The 21,491-nt window shown below is 49.9% G+C and overlaps 1 protein-coding gene and 1 long non-coding RNA gene across 3 annotated transcripts in view; one reads left to right on the top strand and one right to left on the bottom strand.

Annotated features, from left to right (window-relative positions):
* The window catches only part of ASTN1 (astrotactin 1), a 293,056-nt gene that overhangs the window by 258,063 nt on the left and 13,502 nt on the right, over positions 1-21,491 (top strand). For both annotated transcript variants that reach the window (XM_031435723.2, XM_031435722.2), the window contains exons 17-21: positions 1,493-1,761; positions 7,265-7,398; positions 11,602-11,753; positions 12,840-12,975; positions 18,592-18,692. In XM_031435723.2, the coding sequence (XP_031291583.2) occupies positions 1,493-1,761; positions 7,265-7,398; positions 11,602-11,753; positions 12,840-12,975; positions 18,592-18,692 (792 nt within the window). The remainder of the gene's footprint in view (positions 1-1,492; positions 1,762-7,264; positions 7,399-11,601; positions 11,754-12,839; positions 12,976-18,591; positions 18,693-21,491) is intronic.
* LOC135319004 (uncharacterized) lies at positions 11,324-17,621 on the bottom strand. The gene is made up of 2 exons (XR_010377559.1): positions 15,017-17,621; positions 11,324-14,901 (listed from the first exon to the last, which is right to left on the bottom strand). It is a non-coding gene; the product is annotated as an uncharacterized LOC135319004 (long non-coding RNA).

The following is a 21,491-nucleotide window of genomic DNA, read 5'->3' as shown; positions in this document are numbered from 1 at the left end:
AATGCACGTGTGAGATAAACTATACTCCATGTTTATACTCTCTGAGTGAGTCCTTGCCTTCGTGTGCAGGAGGAGTTTTGTGTCAGTGGAGCTGCAGGCAAAAATGCCTCACCTGCACAGTGACGGTGCTTATCTGGGAAACAGCAGTGCCGAACTGCCTCGTGACACTTCCACGTGGCCTTACTTGGTTGGTTGGTCTTACTTGGTTGGACCAAATGGTCCAAACAAGGGGGAGAATAACGGAACTGCCTGAAGCCTGTAAGAGAGAACTCTGCTGTGAAGTCATAAGTCGAATCTCATGATCACCCTATGGAACCACTTTGCAAATCCTTCCCCCTTAGTTGTCCCCCAGCTCGGGCCCATCAGGGAGCACATCCTTGGTGTGCCTGAGAGGACCAGAAGGAATGCTGTGCATCTGCTTATTGTTTCCCGAGCCCAGCCACCGCCCTGAAATTGTTTCACACTCGGGACTGCAACTTGCCACGAAGGGTCAGGGGTCTCATAAGGAACCCAGAGCTTTGTGTTAGCAGATTCTGCCTCCATCTTCCTCTAGAATGAATGACTTAAATGAAAAACCATAAAGGCTTGGAATCATAAAGGGAACAAACTATTATTTTCTGGCAGGCATTTCCAGTGTTTCACCAAAAATAAACCAGGAGCTTCCCAACTACCTTTTACTCATCAATTGGGGTGATGTGAACCCACCTGTCAGGCTTTGGAGTGTAAGTCTTTTTGAAAAAGTCAAAATTCCCTCCCCCTCTTCAATGCAGTGATTAATAATGAAGCAGGGAAGTCCCGTCCTTCTCTATGACTGAAAGACTTTAAGATCAGATGAAAACAGATTCAAATCCCAGATCTCACAATCTACAAGCTCTGTGGTCTTGAGGCTCTTGGCCTGACTTTCCTCATCTGTAAAATGGGTACAATGACAGAACTCACACAGAGAGCCATTGTAGGGGTTAAGGGAAGTCTCGAACAGATCTCACTTTCATAGTTCAGACGTGAGACTTGCTGACAGTTATGATTAAAACTGTGACGATGATGATTTGACATGCGCTAGCCATTGTGTTATGTGCTTTAAAAATAATTTGCTGTTTATTTATTACACAATGCTAGAGGCGGGTACTATTAATATCCTCATTTTATGGATGAAGAAACTGAGTCACAGAACAATCACTGCTGTTACTGTTTGTATTATTGATGACAGTCATGGCTCCTGCAAAGACTGCAGAAGCCTCCCTCTGAAAGGATCCGTGGAGCTGATGAATCTCAGAAAAAGGAAAAAGCCTGGTCTCACATTTGAAAGGGCCATTTCCAACTCTGTGGGTTTCCGGGAGGATGAGTTCCCCAAATTGAGCATCCGATTCTCACCCTCTCACAGACATTTCCTGGCCTCTCAAGGACTTGATTCCAGCACGCAGGGGCCACGAGGCCATGCACGGCCTTGCTCTTTCTCCCCACTCACTGTTCCTTTCCTTTTTGTGTCGGGCAGGCAACTCCCCATCCGACGAGTCAGAGGAGCGGGAGAGAGACCCCAAGGTGCTGACTTTCCCGGAGTACATCGCCAGCCTGTCAGAGTCTGGCACCAAGCGCATGGCGGCGGGAGTCCTCATGGAGTGCCAGAGCAGGGGGCGGTGCCCCTCGTCCTGCCCCCTGTGTCATGTGACATCCGGCCCCGACACCCCTGCCGAGCCGGTGCTGCTGGAGGTGACCAGAGCAGCCCCCATCTATGAACTGGTGACCAACAACCAGACCCAGAGGGTAAGACGCCTGGGACTCCTGGCTCGGGGACGTGTCCCCAACACCAGAGGGCTTTCCACATAACCCAAGGGGGTGATGGGGCCAGCTGAGCTCCCTGTGAGAACAGGGGTAGTGAGACTTTTTGTTTAGCTATTCCAGGCACCTAATTTGCTTAGATTTGCATTTTTGCATATTAAATCAAATCAAGGCATCTGCAGCACCGATGATGATGACTTAGGACTCACAGCTCAGCATTCGTCCAGGTCTGTGAGCAACAAGGGCCGGAAGGAAGAAGGTAGACGGGGAGGACTGCAGTCAGTCTCCACGGCCGTGTTCAGAGAGCCTCGGGGGATGGCTGTGGGGAGAGGCCCGGCAGTGTCTCCCATGTTGGCATGGCAGGGGGACCAGCTCCCCTAAGTGACCCCAAGCATGGGACCAGCTGCCGCTGGACTAGCAGGAGCCTTTGAGGCACAGATCCCAAAGGGAAGGCCCTGGCCACCTTCTCCTGGCGCAGGTTGGCTCCCTGCCCATCTCTCTGACCCTAAGCACCAAACTCCACGTCCTTGCAGCTCTTTCTGCCTCATACTCTGCAGCTGGGTTATGACGTTTCCCAGCCACCTGTCCTTTCCCTCCGCGCCTCCCTTTCCAAAGGGGCTGGGCGGAAACCAGTGGACCCGAAAGGGTAGGCTGGATCAACTCGGCAGAGGCAGTGCCCTCGCTCTCTGATCTCAAGGATGAAAAGAACAGAAAGGGCAAAAACACATACGCTAACAACAACGACAGAAATAAAACACACAAACGCTCCAGGTGTGGGGCTTCTGAGACACAGGCTGAGGCCACCTTGGGGACGAGGGGCGGTAGGCACAGCAGTGAGCCGCGGGCCCGCCTGAGAGGGCTGCCTGTCCAGGTGGGGTGATAATTGCTCTCTCTTTTCTCTTCGAAGGGACACCTGGGGTGTCAGTTTGCTTCACAGGTGATGCTCAAACCCACGGGAAGGATTTTGCACACGTGTGTGTGTGTTTTTCTCTCGCCTGCCTGCCTCTGCCACAGATATTTCACTGAGTGTTTGAAAATAAGGGTTTTCACAGGAGCAAAAAGATGAATTGTTCCTTTGGCCTACGATAGAAGTGACTATGGGAAGAGAAGTGGAAGGGAAGAGACCACTGGAGGGGGGGCTTGAAAGGATGATGGGAAGGAGGGGCTTGTGTTGCCATGGAAACCGAAGCTGCAGTGGTTCTAAGCCAGTGCCTAGCCTCCCCCTTGCTTGTCCCACTCGGTCTTCTGTGAGCTCGCAAGGCTGCTGCAGTGGTTCCCCGAGAGCTCCTGTTCACGTTGCTGGGAACAGCAGAGTCGGGGGGCTTGCTCACAGCCCCATCTGATGGGACGGGGTGTGCAGACCTGCAGAACAGAAGAGCTTCGTAGGAGAGGGGGCCTGGAGTCCCTGCTTTCTGCAGGGCCATCATCAGAGCTTAGCCCGTCCCTGTCTCCTTGCACTGGTCTTCAGAGAAGGGTGGAGAGAAAGCTCCCATCTGGCCATGTTTTGAACCTTCAATTTCTAAACACACGGACCCGGTGGCCCAGGCGGGAGTTGGGTCACCAGCCTGTGTTTCTTCTCTCTTCTTTCTTGGGCATTGTCTGTACCATTCTCTCTTCTCTTCTGCTTTTCCTTCTAATTGTTCCCTTTTTTCCCGAAGAATAGAGAGGAGGAGTGAGGAAGCAAAGGAGGAGCAGAGGGGAGCTAAGTCCTGGCGTCAGTGGCCCAGCGTGTGTTCCTCTCCTTACCTCTCTGGTAGATCCTCCGCCAATTTTCCAATCTCTTGGCCTCATTGTCCTTCTTCCGTTGGACTGGATAATCTCGAATGCCATATTTCAGTCCAGTCTATGATTGCAGTTTAGAAACAAGTAGGTCAGGTAATATAACCAAACAGGTGTCTCCACAAACATGAGCTCACCGCCTTCCCCCCTGATCAGACCTGCTGCTTTCATCCCAGGGAATGGCACTATGTCCTGTGAAGTTGCCCGAACTGGGGACCAGAGGCACTTCCCAGACTTTTCTTATTCCTAACGTCTATTCCATCACCCAGGGCCACAGATTTCTTAAATCCATCCTCTTTTTATTATAGCCCCTGTCACAGCCTAAGTATTTCAGTCATCCATTGTAGTGTCAGGCCACTGTCTTCCTACTGCTGTGGCCTTCTTACTGATTTTCCTGTTAGACCAGTCAGAGCCATCTGTCTAATACGGACTTCGGATCACAGAGCAGCGAGGTAATTCAATGGCTCTGCATAATCCAGCAAATACAATCCAGAGTCCTTAGCACATCACGACGAGGGCAGTTCACTGTCTAGTTTTGTCTTCACTTACATGGTTAGGTTGTACCCACTCCAGAGTGTAACCTTCCAAAGTTTAACTCCTTGTACCTCCTTAAACACGGCATATTTTCTCCCGTGAATCCAACCCTTCAGACTTGCAGCTGTCTCTCCCAGGAACACCCTCTCCCACATTGCTGCCACTCGCAATTGCTGTTACCTCCAAGTTTCAGCTTAAACATCACCAGCTGTTAAAAGCTCTGCCTTCCTCTCCCAGGCCAACCCAGTCTTCCTTCATGCAGCTCCCACTGCATACGTGCATATGTCTTTTAGATCATTATCACCTACTGTCATAGTGTTCATGTAGCTGTCCACTCCCTCTGGACAACAAGAAACTTCTTCTGTGGAATCCCAGTGCCCAGCAGTAGTCACACCTAGCTGGCATTCTGCAGAATGAAAGAACGAAGTGATGAATGAGTGGAGAAATGAACGGATGGATAAACTTGGCTTGAAAGTTCAGCTGCTCTCCTTAGAGAAAAAAATAATAAAAACTGGAAAATCCTATTTCTTTTCTGGAATCAGAATTAAGTCCAATAACAAACGAGGATTCCTCGGCAATGCCTGGCACATTGTAGGCACTAAGAAAAAAATGTCATTTGCCTTTTTCTTCCTTTCCAAAAGGGTCCCTTCGTGATTTCTCCCTTGTAGCCTCATCCTACCTTCCCAGGTACCTGCAGCCCAGGATTTAGAGAGTAGGAACTCTCATGGAGTGGTGCGGATCAAAGGTGGAAAATTAAAGCTTTCGAAGAGGTGGCTTTTAAAATAATTGCCATCACGGGGGTTGGTCTTCACGCCTCTACATGGAAAACCTGGTCATGTTGCTCCCCAGTTTAAAACACTTTGATGGCTTCCTGTGGCTCTTAGAATCCGACACCCCCACACAGGGTCCCAAGGACCCTCTGTAACAGGCCCTGCCTCCCTCCCACTTGCCAAGCAACTCTTTGCCCCTCCTCCCCGACCCCCATCTCTTATAGCCAGACTAACCTTTTCTCAGGTGATTTTAGAAGCCAGGGTTTCATCCAGGCTACAGTCTTCTTAATATTGGGTTTTCCACCGGAAACACTCCCCCAGCTTTTGTGGCCAGATAACTCTTGATCTGTCCGTCCAAGCTCAGATGAAAACACACATTCTGATGGAGGCCTTCCCAAGCCCCTCTGTGAGGTTGGCCCCTCCTTGCCCCTCCTGCCACCATTTCGCCCTTTTCCGGAGCCCGCCCACAGTTCCGGATATTTGGTTATTTATGTAACTTTTTGTTTATTATTTTGCTGTAAGATGTACGCAGGCAGGGGCCATCTGTGTCTTCTGCTCCACTGTAGCCTAAATGCTTAGCCTGGGAAGTGGCCCGCAGAGGAGCTGAGCCAATAAGAAAAGCCTGTGTTCTTAGGTTAAAACACACCTTTTGATCTGAATTTGGTTCAGTCAGACAGAGCATGAAGGGAGCAGCTCCTATGCCCCGGGCCTCCCCCCAGGAGCGGGTGGGCGCCGCGTTAATGAAGAGCGTGTGACGGAAAGAGCCTGCGATGCCCAGTCCATCGTGCGGCCGCTCGCTACTAACCTGCGACTGCGAGCAGTCACCTAAACTGTTGGGCTCTGAGTGTCCTCCACTGAGAATCATGGTGGCCGTTTATCCTGGAGCTCAAATGAAAGGGTTAGCTCCTGAAGGGGCCCTGAAAACGCTGACACTACACAGATCCTGGTGATAAGCTAGACCAGTCCCCACTCCCTGGAGGTTCCAATCTGAGACGGGGCCCGTCTGGACCTTGTGTCCGCCGTTCCAGCCTCAGGTGGCTTGTGTTAAGTCCGGAAAGAATGGGATGTAGCAGACTGGCTTTGGGCTTGGACACGCTGACTTTTGTAGGATTATCTCTTCTTTTCCTTATTTTCTTCCTTTTCCTTTTTCCCCCCCTTTTTTTCCCCTGTCTTTTGATTTTTTTTTTTGGCCTAAAGTTTTCCAGGATAGCCGTTTCATTTCTCTAGTTTATCAGTTGTGTGAGGCTGTGGTGAGAGTGGGACAGAGAGAAGAAAATCAGAGAAGCAGCATAGGCTGCAGATGCTGCCCTGACCCGGAGAGAAAGCCGTGACCTTGGCCAGCCTGGCTAGCCACGTGCCCTGTGGCCTCAGGCTCTCAGGCCCTCCCCGACCCTGGGCCTGGGGTGGAGGCAGCAGGGCCCCACTGAGGGGCCAGCACCCAGCAAAGCCCACTTCTTCACCGGGGACTTGCCCCTCTCCCAAATTCTTTTCCCTCACTGACCTAAGTGTGTTCTCAGATTGTTGTCCTTTTATTGAATGGTGACTATCTGCTGTGAACCCACTGTATGGAAAGAATTATTTTAGGCTCTGTGATATTTACACGCTTCCACAGAAGACCCAATCCTGTCATTCCAGGGCAAAAATAATCCTGACATTTATTCATGACTAATGTGTATTTTTTATGTGGCAATAATATGTGCAGAGCATAGGTACTGTGCTCTGCCCTTTGCCATCTATTATTTCAATTAATCGTTACAACAAATGAGAAACCTGATTTGCCCAGGGTTGCAGCGGTGGGCAGAGCTGGAGTTCTCACCCGGGGGGACTGCCCCGGAGCACAGCTCCTAGCCTGTGTGCTGCCTGGTTTTCCAGTTCTCCTGGGAAAGAGGGGCCCCACGCATAATCACCACCCAAGGCAGGACTGCATGAATCTTGTAAGTGAGAAACAAGACATGCTGAAGGGGTGCAGAGGAAATACCGGGGCAGGGTGAAGAGAAGGATGCACAGTGAGGCGTTTGAGAAAAGGCTGAGTGCCTCTGGGCAGAGGGAAGAGTGGTAAGGGCAGCCCCCACTCCCTCGAGTGTATGTGAAGAGGTCATTGTCACTAGAGCCCGAGGCCTGGAATGATGGCAGAGAATGGGAAATGGGAGATGGACGAAGCCTTGCCTCCAAGGTGACAGCCCTCAACCGCAGGGATGAACTGTTACGCTGAGAGACATCCTAGAGGTCCTACAGGGTCCAGGTTTCCCAAAAACAATCTCATGGGGTAGAAACAAATGGTGAAGTCGTGCTGCAGCCTGCTGGCTGGAGTCGTTTGGGACGAGCAGGGCCCTGATGCTCCGTCTCTGGATTCTGGAGAGCCCGGGCTCCCAGACGCTCACTCTTTCCTCTGCTCTCTCTTGCAGCTCTTGCTGGAGGCCACCATGAGCTCCCTCTGGTGCTCAGGGACTGGAGACGTCATCGAGGACTGGTGTCGATGTGACTCCACCGCTTTCGGAGCTGACGGGCTCCCCACCTGCGCGCCTCTCCCGCAGCCCGTGTAAGACCCCCTCTGTCCACCTCTCTTTTGTGTGCGTGCCTCCGCTTTATTCTGGCAAAGTCTATTAAAGCGTGTCTGCTGTTTGCAGAGCAGTAGGCTGGGTACGAGGGAACAGAAAGAAAACCATGATGCAGTCCCTGCTTGGGGGGGGGGGGTCTTTCAATTTTCAAGGGGAGGCAGGTGCACAGATTTAATGGTAGAAGAGATGGCTTGGTAAGGGGTATATGAGACATTTAAGGGAAGTGTGAAAAGGGACAGTCCGGTCTGAATTTGAAGAATGGTGAAGGCTTCATGGAGGAGATGGCATTTGAACTTCTCCCTGAAGGTGGAGAGAGCAGGACAGCATGGCTCAAAGATAAGACGGGTCACCGTGCTACTGCCGTGGAGGGCGTGAGAGATCAGGAATAAGACCTGGGCCAGCGCCACGCTGACTGGGGGCCGGGCACTGTGGGGAGCAGTTAGGTACTGCTCCCACCTCCCGTTTAATAGGCAAGGAAATGGATTCAGATGGACAGGATCATTCTTCCAAGGTCATAGAGCAGGAAGCAGTGTCATAGGTAAGAGATCCTGATCCCAGGCGTTATAGTACAACTGAGAGATAACTTTGGGTAGAAACAGCAGGGTTTGGTGATGACTGACCGGGGGAGGGAGAAGGGAGGAGAAGTTGAGAATGGACTTAAGCCTGATGGCCTGGGTGGAAGAAGAGTTAAGGAGGCTCCTACTGAGAAAAGAAGCATCAAAGGTTAGGCAGGTTTGAGGAGGTTGGTTCCCTTCGGACCTGCCTTGGCGTGATAGCCGGGCAGCCTTCCAGAGGTGCTCAGGGGTCAGAGGGAAAGACGGGAGCCCTGGAAACAAGTAAGCACTAATCAGCCCCAAAGGGATGAGAAAGGGAACCACAGCTGTGAGAAAGGATGCTCCAGAACAAGTATGGGCTGGAGGAGCAGGTCGGGATGAGCACCAGCGAGTCTCTGCATTTGAGGGGTGAGCAGTGTGCAGAGGTGGCTGAGCACGAGCACGCCCAGTTTCCAGCCTCTCAGAGGATGGCTGAACAGAACTGGATGAACTCAGGTAAAAGGCAGGGATTCCTTTTAGCCTTGAACACAGCATCTGCCAGGGGAGTAAAGTAAAGAAATAGTGTCTGATAAAGAGAGCTGGTAGGACAGGCTGGAGGAGCGTGAGCCCGTGGGTTGGTAAGGCAAGGACAGCCCAAAGGGAGGACCCGCACCCGCGGTCACCAGAGGACGGAGTGGGCGGGAGCAAGACAGCAGGAGGAAATCGGCAAGAGAGAGGCTGGTCTGGGTGCACACTGCCCCCTGGCGGGTCCCGTGCTCGTGCGGGTGGGCATTAAAGGGCCAGGACCCAGCAGGAAGAAAGTGGAGAAAGAGGAGAACACACTGGTCATTATAAGCCAACGTCTTCTCTTACCTACTGGCCTTCTTCTTGTGGCTCATTTCAGACACACCACCCACTGGCTTCCTGCTCTTTTCAGCCATGACTTTGACCTCTTGAGTCAAAAGAGAATCAAGCCCATTATTAGTAAAAGATCTTTCTTTTGGTAGAAATGGAGCCCCTAGAAGATGGTGCTTCTAGACTGATTCACCAGCTAAGAAAGCGACCTTTGACACACAACACTGAAGCCTCCAAAGGGTTCTCATCAGGTGGACACAAGAGCCAGTCATCAGTGCCTGAAGGCTGATTTCCTTTCTTTTTTTTTTTTGAATGAAACAAATAATAATCCTTTATTATTTTGTTATTTATTGGAGAGACAGATATTAGCTTGGTGAATTTTTTTTTCAGTATTTGTTTTTTTAACATTTTTTATTGATTTATAATCATTTTACAATGTTGTGTCAAATCCCAGTGTAGAGCACAATTTTTCAGTTATACATGAACATATATATATTGTCACATTGTTTTCTCTGTGAGCTACCATAAGATCTTGTATATATTTCCCTGTGCTGTACAGTATAATCTTGTTTATCTATTCTACATTTTGAAATCCCAGTCTGTCCCCTCCCACCCCTTATCCCCCTGGCAACCGTAAGTTTTATTCTATGTCTACAAGTCTGTTTCTGTTTTGTATTTATGTTTTGTTTGTTTGTTTGGTTTTTTAGATTCCACATATGAACGATCTCATATAGTATTTTTCTTTCTCTTTCTGGCTTACTTCACTCAGAATGACATTCTTCAGGGATATCCATGTTGCTGCAAATGGTGTTATGTTGTCGGTTTTTATGGCTGAGTAGTATTCCATTGTATAAATATACCACATCTTCTTTATCCAGTCATCCATTGATGGACATTTAGGCTGTTTCCATGTCTTGGGTATTGTAAATAGTGCTGCTATGAACATTGGGGTGTAGGTGTCATTGTGAAGTAGTGATTTCCTTTCTAAACCTGCGTTTACTAAATGTTGTGGCTAAAGATCAAATTGGGCTAAATTTCCATAAACAGGAGTGTCTTTTAAGGATGTTACTTTTCTTGTCAGCTCTAATCACTCAGCAGCAGACCTTAGTCTCTTGAATTTGGTAGCTGGAAATAGAAACACACTCTGGTTTTACACAAGCCTATGTAAATCATACACACCCCTGTTTCTCAGCAGAGGCCAGCCTCAGTCCACATTTTCACAGAATCTGAGTTCTCAGAAAGGCTTAGTTACTTGCTTAAGCTTCCTGATGCCTTCTTCCTTCAAAATAGCCCTCTGCATATGACTCTAATTAATGAGTTTGTCAATATCCACACTGTTTCGGGTCTATTCCAGCTTCAGTGTCATGTGTCAGCTATGCGTTCCTTCATCATCAGCCACTAAAGAGCATGTGTTTCATATTATTTCCCCACCAGCTGAATTCCTCACTTTTGCTCCCACAGCCTCCCGTGATTTCTTGTTAAAGTTCTTATCACACATTATTACAATCACATGTGTCACTGTGTTTGTCTCCTGGCCACTCCATGGGAGAAGGGGCTGGAGCCGGCTTGTGCCCCACTGCACCTTCAGCATTGAGCACATTCTTATCAGTAATGGGTGCTTAAAAAATATTTGTTGAGTTTTGAAACTGGACATGGCTTTGGTGTGATCCACCCACAGCGCCTTGCCCAGGGATCCGGGAGACCAATGGCACATCTGGTGAGCTGAGTGGAGGCTCGAGGGTCAGGGTTACGGGTGATCATGAGATAAAGAAACCAAGGATGCGGGTGGACAGCAGGGATGAATGGAAGAGAGGGAGGCTGGAGTGAGTAAAAACCAGGAACACCCCCAGAAGCCAGTGGTCTAGGAAGAGACAGGGGACAGGACGCAAGTGAGAAACCAAAGACACACACATGAGGTGAGAACAAGGCAGCGAATCAAAACAACTCAGATTGTTGGGAGATTCATACCAGTGACTGTCAGTAGCATTTTTGAGTCTTCACAAGTTACAAAGAGGTATGAGATGGCAAGGCAAAGAGTGGTCAAAGTGGACAATTTACATGAAATGAGGAGACAGTGACTGGGAAAAGCAGAGAAAGACTGGAAATGGGAATCGGGATATGCATCAAAACCCAAGAGCAAAGACAGAAACAGAAATCAGAACCGGAGTTTGCAGACACAGGACGTCACCCTGAGGAGAACGTGCCACGTGTCCAACTTTCTCTGGCCCAGGAAAGTCCCCTCTGAGCATTACCTCCAAACTGAGCACAAGTTAGTACCCACAGCAAGCGGGGAAGCCAGGGCTCCACCAACAGGGCAGATCCTGGTAGCGTTACAGACACTGAGCTGTCCGTGGCCTTGTTAATGCAAGGCTCTCCCAGACGCCACCTTGCAAGGGCCTTGGTTGTGAGCATTAGAGGCATATTTTTTTATCTTTCAAAAACCAGAAATTATATTTCCAAGCCCTATAAAGGTTACCCCAAAGCCCTGTCCACTAACCCTGTAAGGTGCAAGCATTCATTCATCTTTGACTCAGTTATTTATTTACAAGTACATGTTGAGTTCCACTCTGTAACAGACACTTAGATGAATAAAATACAGATGTCAAGGATCTTCCCGAACCTTTCCTCTAGGGAAGGAGACAAGCCTTCAAAAAGATCATTGTAATGGTTGTTTATGAAAGGTTAGAAAGAAGAGTTTACGATGTGACCATTGATAAGGTGGCCGGTAGTGGCATCAGGAGACGTCACGGGTCTCGGCTGGGCGTCCGTTTCATATTTCTTCCTGTCGGCACCCAGGCTGAGACTCTCCACGGTTCACGAGCCCAGCAGCACCCTCGTGGTCCTGGAGTGGGAGCACTCGGAGCCTCCAATCGGGGTGCAGATTGTAGATTACCTCATCCGTCAAGAAAAGGTCACTGACAGGATGGATCACTCCAAAGTGGAGACAGGTGAGCATCTCCCCCTTCACGGGCTCTTCTCAATCCCGGGGGGAGGGGGTAAAAACAAAAGACAAGGAAGATGTCCCGCCTCCTGGCTTTGCTCCAGGTCCCCAGTGTCCCAGGGCCACGTGGGAGGAGCGGGGAGGAAAAGCAGCCACCATCTTTTCCACTTGAGACGTTTTGCATGGTGAGCCTTTGACAATCTTGCTTTGATTTTGTTTTTCTTTTTGTTTATAAGAGAGGTGTCCATTTCATTGCCTCTAGGCACACTCACCAAGAAACAACACTGCACTACACTAGTTGTCCTAGCCCACAATTAGGAAACAGTTCTGTGTTAACCACTGTCATGATTACAGAAGAAAAAATTCCTTTGCTAATAAATCCCACCCCCTGGCCCTGTTCAGGCAAAAACACGGAGAAACAGATGTGCTTACCCCACATCTTGTCCTAAAGCAAACTCTGATTTTGCCAGTTCCAGCTAGCAGAGGGAAGTCTTAAAAGGGTGGAAACACCCCATGAAACAATGTTTCATGCCTTAGTGGTCCATTGTCTACAAGTAGGGAAAGGTCAACATAAATCATCGCTCAAACTGACGCACGAGTATGGTCACCAGCAGGATGGTGGCGTCCACAGTCTGATTCAGGGCAAACAGCTTCTGGTGAAACTGTTGCCAAAGCCTGGAAACCTGCGCGCTGCCTCCGGGCGTGGAGAGCCGGGCATGCCCCGGCTTCCTCAGGGGTCCTCCCCTGATGTGCACAGGTACGGGGAAGGAGGGGCAGTGACCAGTGACCAGAACAGCCGTTCCCTGCCCGTGCCGAGAACATGTCGTAAAAGAGCTCACAGAGGTGGCAGGTACATCTCACCTTGGTTGTTTCAGAACTAACTCTGGACAAATGGCTCTAAACTGACTAGCTGAATCGGAAAGAGGCAGGAAAGCCATTCCTTCTAGGGGCTCCTTTCCCTGCTAGGAGTTTCAGAAGCCTGGGACCAGCGGATTTTCATATTTAGTTCTCATGGAGTTGGTCCCCGCTGGGGGCTGCTTGGCCATCACACTCTCTCACGCCTTTTCCCCTCCACCCCCCACCCCCCGGGCAGAAACGGTGCTGAGCTTTGTGGACGACATCATCTCAGGCGCCAAGTCTCCGTGTGCCATGCCCTCTCAGGTCCCGGAAAAGCAGCTCACCACCATCTCTCTGATCATACGATGCCTGGAACCCGACACCATCTACATGTGAGTGACCCTCACCACCTCCTTCTTCCTTCCCCTGACCATCCCCAGGTTTTCAGCTGGTGTCTTTTTGCTAACTTGAGTTCCTCCAGAGACTTGGAAAACTATTTTGAGTCTCTCAAATCTTGTCCCGATCAGCATTAGAAAGAACCTTTCAGGCACTTCAAGAAAGGTAAGTAGTCCCATCATTCAAAGAGTTTGCAGCAGAGAAGGGAGATATAGAAACAAGTAACTTTAACGGCAGGTAGAACGAGATGAAAGCTAGATACCGAAGAACAAGGAACAGCAGGAGAGGGTATAGCCCAGTGGTAGGGTGTGTGCTTAGCATGAAAAAGGACCTGGGTTCAATCCCCAGTACCTCCATTAAAATAAACAAACAAACAAACAAACTTGATTACCTCCCTACCCCCAAAGTCTACTATTTAAAAAAAGAAAAGCAAAAAAGTAAAGAGCAAGGGATGTGTTGTAGAAGAGAAAAGAAAGAAGTGATTAATTCCACCTTGAGTGGCCTTCACCTGAGTTGGGTCGTGGAGAATTTCAGTAGGTGGCATCACATGGGAAGAGGCACGCCGGGCGGAGGAAGCAGCAAGGGCAAAGGCGAGGATGACGGTCAGCAGCAAGTGGACAATGAGGCAGAAGCAGATGGTGAGTAAAGGGAACTGAAGAAAGTGAGCAGGGGAAAGAGAGCGAACGCTGGAAGTCAGAGGAGGTGATCGCATTTTTTGGAGGAAGGGCATCAAATACCAAGAACTCTGCTTTGAAAATCTAGCTCCAGTGGTGTCGAAATAGATAGTTTATAGAGGTTAGAGATGGTCAGCGTTTTTCTGCAAAGAAAGTACAGTGAGCGCCTATATCGTGGTGCTTGGAACAGCTTGATTCTTCCTGGAAGCTCTTCCCCGTTTCCCTCTGGGCTCTGGGAACAATGGTAAAGTATTTGTGAAGCAGACATAAAAGACACCAAAGAGGAGAGATAGTGATGGAATCTAAGTCATGATGGGAAAACTGAGGGGCAGCGAAGGCGGAATTCACAGTGATGCCGTTCTGGGACCCCGTGACTCCATCAGTATGAAAAATATTTAGTAGTTTACAGATGAGGTCACGAGAACAGAGTGAAGGTTTCCAGAATGAATCATGTCCATTTCCACAGTTAGAGAGTTCAGAGATGAAAGGCGCTAGAAATGTGAGTGGCGTGGATTGCAAGATGAACTTGAATGCTCAGGCTGAATGTCTTTAATATAGAAAAGAGAGAGGTAACCAAGGGGCCAGCGTGATGGAAGTAAAATACATTAAGACGAGTGACATTCTAGAGGGGCTGACGAATGAGGAGAGACCAACTGTGATAATGGGACAGAGGAAAGTCTACTTAGGATTCGCATCAGCTGACCTGCTCCTGGGCAGGTAGCGGGTGGCCCTTCGTCAGGAGGGGAACAGGTAAAAGGAACAAACATTTGGGAGCGTGGAACGCTTAACCCGCTGTAAATGCTTCCAACTCAGTGCAACGGGAACTACCATTTATAATACGGCTCAGTAATTCCCAAGTAATTAACAACTGTTAATTAGGAATTTCAAGTTTCCTGATTCGAAGTGAGGCTGGCGTGGTTGGTTGTCCGTTAGGAGTGCCAGCCCTTACCCACCGTGGGACCCTCCCCTTGTTGGCCAGCCCTGGCTACATTTCCTGATCAAAGACCTGAGGCCAGTGCCTTCTCCCTCTCTGCTATCCTTGGTGAACTTCCAGCGTCGCCCTTTTATGTCTTGCAAAACACGAGCTTTCTGTCAAGGTTGATTACTGCAGAAATTTAGGAGACAAGTGCACGGAGCAGAGGGGAAAGACAGCCGACGTCCACTAGGTGGCGCTGCGGATCACACGAAGAGGGCCTGGGGGCGAGTCCTCTCCGCAGAGGGGGCGGGTGGAGCCAGAGCGACTGTGCCCTGTGAAGGAGAGGATCCCTGCCTTAGGAGCGGAGAGCACATGGGCCACAAGCCTGGTTTTGTTTCCAACCACTAAATGATTACGCTTGAAGTTTCTGCAGCTAAGTTTCCTTACCTGTGTGATGGAGGAAGGCAACCTTCGTTTATGGGAGTGTTCACCGCGTATGGGTGGTTCTGGGAGCCCCCTGACCCTGTGAGATAAGGGTTATTGCTCCCATTTGATAGTTGAGGAAGCTGAGGTGCTGCAACACTGAGGAACTTCTCCAGAATCACACAGCTTGTCGTCTGGGGCGCGGCAGGTGGCTAAGAACTGAATCAGGGTCTGCATTCTCCTCACTGCATCTCACTCCCCAGCCACTCCAGGCCCCTGCAAGGGTCTAGTGTGATCGTATTACCCACGTTAAGCGTGGCGCTGGCTCTTCACCTGGGTCCACGGAGTGGAATGGTCTTTCAGCACAGCTGGCTTACTTTGTCTTCCCATGAGCTCTATTTGATGCATTTGAAAAGCATTATTCTGAGAAGGGTCCACTATATAAAAACAGCTAAGAGTCCCTGGTTGAACGGGATCTTAAAGTGTGTCTGGTCCAACGTCAACACTGGACAGACGAGGAAACTGAGGCCAGAGTGGGGAGGTGACTCCCTGGTCTTGTCGCCCACCACCCCTCTGTCACAGCGTGTGCTCACAGGACAGCTCTGCCTTTGGGGGCAGGCGACAGCAAACAGGTCATTCAGAAAAAGGGAGTGGATTTGGAGCCATGCGCAGAAACCACTACACCTAGAGAGGCTGAGTGTGAAAGGCAGCCCTCGGCAGGAGGCCCAAGGAGGCTCAACGCACATCACGTTTCAGGACTTTAAAACCTCAGCCCTGGAGCCAGCACAGGGCTGCACTGGTTCCTGCACACATATGCACCCACGCATGCACACGCACACACACACACGATCTACGTGTCATCACACGGGCTCTAACAGGAGGCTGAACCGTCCCAGCCAGGCAGCGGTGGGAAGGGCCCAGGGGCGTTGGGCGAAGCAGTAAATGTCCTTACACATTCGCTCCCCGGATTGGGAGCAGGGCTCATCTCTCCCGCCCAGTAGTCCCGGCTAATAACCCTCTTACTGTCCTACGAGCCGTCCAGTGCTGGAAACGACGACGCTGACAATAAACGGAGCGGCCTTCCTGAAATGACTGCACACCACGTTTCCACATGAAAGGTGCGAAGTGTCCCCCAGTCTGGCTTCAGCAGCAACATTGATCCGGCTGGTCCTCAGGCTCCCTCGAGGACTGAGGGAGCCGGGACCACTAAGGATGGGCTCTTAGGTCAAGTGTCCTCTCTGCTCAGAGGGTTGTGGGGAATATTGCCTTTCCTAAAAGCTTGCTTTGCAGTTAAAAATGGTCAGGGCTCAGGACCCTAAATTTTATACTAATTTCCCTGTAGAAGTAACGTGAGAATTAATTTAATACAGGCATCTGTATTAAATCCAGATCCAGCCCAGGATCTAGTAGAGTTAGTGGGAACTCACAGCAGGATGGAACAGGGAGCAAAACTGGGAGGAGTGGTTCAGCGGTGGGGGGTGAGGGTTAACTCCATCCCAGGCACTGAGAGAGCGCGTCCATCTGACAGCCACTTGGTACCTGGGGCTTAGGACATTTTTCATCACATCCAGGGAAGCTGCTAGAAATTAGTGGCCCAGAGTTAAATAAAGGTGGGCTGCAAAATGTGGCTGGACCCCACCATAGACAGACTGTCTAGGGCAGGTGCCCCTAAGCCTGTAAGCGTACGGACAGGCAGCACCCCTTCAGCAGTAGCAAGGCTCCCGCCCTGACCTGGAGTCCCAAGGCCATGCTCAGGGCCCCGGAAGGCGGACAGAAAAAGACGAGGCAGTGAAGGAAGAAAGCCTGGCAGTGAGAACCGGGGCCCAGGGCCAGGCTCCCGCTAGCAGCCCCGCGACCCTGCCGGCACTAGGGCATCAGCCTGGGGGAGAACAGGGTTTCCCGTCTCCTGACTGTGGTGAGAAGTGACAGCGCGAAGTGAGGCCAGGGCCAAGTCTGCAACAAAGACCAAGCGCCCCACTTCTGAGCCGGCAGACCGACTTCCGGCAGATCAGGGGCCCTGTTGCCAGGACCTCCAGTGAGAGAAGGGGGCTCACTCGGACCCCAGGGGGCAATCGGGGGGATGCAGCCTGGCTGTGTGAGGTGCCCAGATTCCAGCCTGAGACTCCGGGAAAGCAGAAGGAGGCAAAACAGCACATCGGGGCACACGGTTCTTAACACTGACCGTTTCCTGGGCTGCCCTGTGGGGAGCCAGTGGGAGATGCAAGGTTGTCTCTTCTCTGCAAAGAGAAACATATTCTTCCTGGCAGAATCATTAGGCAATTTCCATTGCTTTTCTCCCTCTGCGGTTCAGCTGTCTGATGCCCATTTACCTTTGCACAACATACCTGGGCCCCTCTCTCGGGGCATCTCTCTTCCTCCCACCTCTCTTCCTCCCCGTAGCTCCGCCAAGAGGAGAGAAAACCCGGACTTGCCAATAAACGCAGCCTCCCACGGCGACACTGCACAAGAGGAAGAGACAAGAAAGGCGGCGTTAATGATTTGCTTTAGACTCTCTAGATTAGTCGTTAGAGGCCCTGGACGCTGACACCAGAGGTTATTTCCGTGGTTGTATTTGAACCCCTCTCTGAGCAGCTGCACCTGGCGTTGCTCTTTCCTCTCCAAGCCAGCTGCATCACCCGGGCAGGAGATCTTACTCTCAGCCCTTGATAGCAGGGCTTCATCCTCTTCCTGGGGGGGTGTGTGGGTGTGTGTGTGCGCGCTGAAGGGCGGAGGGAGCTCTTAGAACCACATCTTCTCACTCTCAGGGGTAGCATAAGGTTTCCACTCTGGATGCCTGGCGCACGCCGGGCAGCATCTCAGTGGGTCCAGGGGAGCTGCATGGAGGAAACAGAGCCCCCAGCCATGGGCAAGTCAGGACCCCTCTGCTCTGACTGTTTCACTTCGACTTTAAAGAGGAAAATTGTCCTCTGGTGCTTTGCAGAAAAGCCTCACCTGAGCACCAGACGGACAGAGCAGAATTAATAGGATTTGTGTGCCGTCTCTGGGCTCCAGGTAGGGTGCTAGGTCTTCCTGTACGTTAGTATCTCCTTTCATCTTTGCAACGACCTGCGAGTAGTTTGAGTATCATCCCCATTTCCCAGAAGAGGGAAAACAAAGCTGAGAGGAGTCAACTCTACCTCCACAAGGCGGGGAGTGGAGGCTTCAGGCCATCTGTTTCCAAAGATACCTGCTCTTCCCCTCAGCTCAGTGGTTGCCAGAATGTAACTGGCATTAGAATCGCTTAGAAGGCTTGTCGTAGCTCAGATTTCTGTCCTCGTCCCTAGAGCTTCTGATTCAGTGGGTCTGGCGGGGGGCATGAGAATTCTCATTGCTATCATCTTCCCAGGGGATGCTGCCGGCCTGGGGACCCCACTTTGAGAACCATTGCCCTATGCCCTGATGTTTGCCATCAGACAACATACGCAAGACAGCCAGTTACAACCCGAGACCCACCAGGAGGCAGTGAGAGGCTCTAGACTGCGTACTTTATGACCTGGATGGTGACAGCAGCCAGGGACAGACCAGCCCATCCAGGCAAATTTGGCTAACAGCCAGGCGCTCAGGTGCTCTCTGATAATGTCCCTTACCCTCCCTGCCAGGTTCACCCTGTGGGGAGTGGACAACACAGGACGGCGCTCCAGGCCGAGTGACGTGATCGTGAAGACCCCTTGTCCGGTGGTGGATGATGTCAAAGCCCAAGGTAAGAAGCACTGAGGCTAGCAGAGTCCGCGGAGGGGTGCTCCTGGGACCTTCTCTCACGGCAGGGCAGCAGGGAGCAAGGAAGTCAAATGCCACGCCCTGGAGTTCAGCTGGGAATGGGGAGAATTCAAGGCTCAGGGCAAGAGCATCTCCTTTCCAGGAACTCCTCAACCTCTGCCTCTGGCGGAAACCCGCCTTGCATCCTATTATTCCACGTGATCCACAAGTCAAGGAGCCAGTGGGAGACACTGGTGAGAGCCCCAGGCACACATGGAGGTACACCAGGTGCTTAGGTACGTGGTGACGTAACTGACCTTGGCCCTCAGGGTGCTGATCAGGTCGCTCGCTCTCTTCATATTTTTTTGTACACCTGAAAGGTTATTTTGAATTACAGCATAGGAGGGCTACAGATTTAAAATTAATTGCTTTATCATATGCTCCCTGCCAGAGATGTGTCAGAATCTTCACTGTATATTTTGGAGTTGTAACAACGGACCAGTGCCTGGTAAATAATCGTCCCTCTTCCGTGCACTGAAATGAGCCTTTGTCAGTTAGGAAAGGTTTGGGTTGGGTCCACATCCATTACACAAATAGCACACTTCTTGGGGCTTCTTCTCAGGAAGCTCCCTGGCCGTCTTGATATCATCCATTGATCTAAGACTTATTACACCCCCCCCCCACACACACACAGCCAGACTTTACCCGTCCTGGGCACCACTTCTGCAGGGCTCTGGCACTGGTTAAAGTGATCTGATCAAACACGAATGCCTGTTAGCAGCTGGACTGCTAATGGGCTGATAGCATGTGTGCATTAACCCAGGCACTGGCTGATGCTAGAAGTTTGGGCTGTGCAAGTTTCAATAAGAAAAATGCTGTCGCCAGGCTGGTTCGTGGTGCCCCTCAAATCACCTGAACTGTGGCTCCTGACTCCAGCTGTATCGAGAGGAGTATGAGATGACACAGTCCCACAGTGCTCAAGGGGGTGACGCCATGGTGATGCCCATCACAGTGGAAAGAGTGACCCAGACCTGCTCTAATTAAAATCACTGATGCTCTCGCACCTTACAACTTCTGAAAGGACTTTCACATGTGTTACCTTATTTAACATGCATGGCATGTTAAAGGCACTGTTATATTCAACACAGAAATCTGATCATGTTAACGCCTCTTCTTACAACTCTTTAATGGATTGCCATTCCTCTTGTGACAAAGATCAAAATATGTAACGGGCATCTTAGAACCTAAGTGGAGTGTCCCTTGCCCAGTTCTCCAGCCCCATCTTGCCACTCTCCCATCAATCGCTGTATTTCCTGAAGCCTCACTGCCTTTCTCAGTTAGTCCATCACACCTTTTCCATTTCCTACGCAGAGCCTTTGTACATGTTGGTCTCACTGTCTCAAGTGCTCTCCAGCCCCGTCCTTTTCACTGATTAACTCCTCTCAGCCTGCAGATCTCAGAGCAAGAGTCCCTGCCTCATTACAGAAGGGGTCACGGGCCATTGCTAGATGCCCTTACAGGTCCATGTTCCTTTTCTTCATGATATGTATCTCCATCTGTTAACTATAATCATGTGTTCAGTGCCTGTCTACCTCATTAGTGAGTTCCATGAGAGCAGGGTTCTGATCTCTTTTTGCCCACAATTCTGTCCCTAACACTTAGAAAGCAACATGGAGACCAACTGGTTATGGGAAAACTTAGACTCTGGAGCCAGACCACTCAGGGTCAAATGTCTGCTTTCCCATCTAACTACTTGACCTTCAGCAGGTTGTTTCTCCCCATGCCTCAGTTTACTTTTCTGTAAAATGGACAGAGGAAATAAAATGGTAGGTAAGTTTTTAGTGAGAATTAAATGAGTGAACTTATGTAAAGTATTTTTTTCATTGTCACTTTTTTTTCTCTGTGAGCTACCATAAGATCTTGTGTATATTTCCCTGTGCTATACAGTATAATCTTGTTTATCTATTCTACATTTTTGAAATCCCAGTCTATCTCTTCCCACCCCTCACCCCCTTGGCAACCACAAGTTTGTATTCTATGTCTATGAGTCTATTTCTCTTTTGTATTTATGCTTTGTTTTTCTTTCTTTTTTTTTAGATTCCACATATGAGCGATCTCATATGGTATTTTTCTTTCTCTTTCTGGCTTACTTCACTTAGAATGACATTCTTCAAGAGCATTCATGTTGCTGCAAATGGCGTTATGTTGTCGATTTTTATGGCTGAATAGTATTCCATTGTATAAATATACCACTTCTTCTTTATCCAGTCATCTGTTGATGAACATTTAGGCTGTTTCCATGTCTTGGCTATTGTAAATAGTGCTGCTATGAACATTGGGGTGCAGGTGTCATCCTGAAGTAGGGTTCCTCCTGGATATATGCCCAGGAGTGGGATTCCTGGGTCATATGGTAAGTCTATTCCTAGTCTTTGAGGAATCTCCATACTGTTTTCCACAGTGGCTGCACCAAACTGCATTCCCACCAGCAGTGAAGGAGGGTTCCCTTTTCTCCACAGCCTCTCCAGCATTTGTCATTTGTGGATTTTTGAATGATGGCCATTCTGACTGGTGTGAGGTGATACCTCATTGTAGTTTTGATTTGCATTTCTCTGATAATTAGTGATATTGAGCATTTTTTCATGTGTCTATTGATCATTTGTATGTCTTCCTTGGAGAACTGCTTGTTTAGATCTTCTGCCCATTTTTGGATTGGGTTGTTTATTTTTTTCTTATTGAGTCTTATGAGCTGCTTATATATTCTGGAGATCAAGCCTTTGTCAGTTTCATTTGCAAAAATTTTCTC

Source organism: Camelus dromedarius, chromosome 23, assembly GCF_036321535.1.
Source record: "Camelus dromedarius isolate mCamDro1 chromosome 23, mCamDro1.pat, whole genome shotgun sequence".
NCBI classification, from domain to species: Eukaryota; Metazoa; Chordata; class Mammalia; order Artiodactyla; family Camelidae; genus Camelus; species Camelus dromedarius.
The sequence above is the reverse complement of the archived record's forward strand: the minus strand, read 5'-3'. Positions and strand labels throughout refer to the sequence as shown.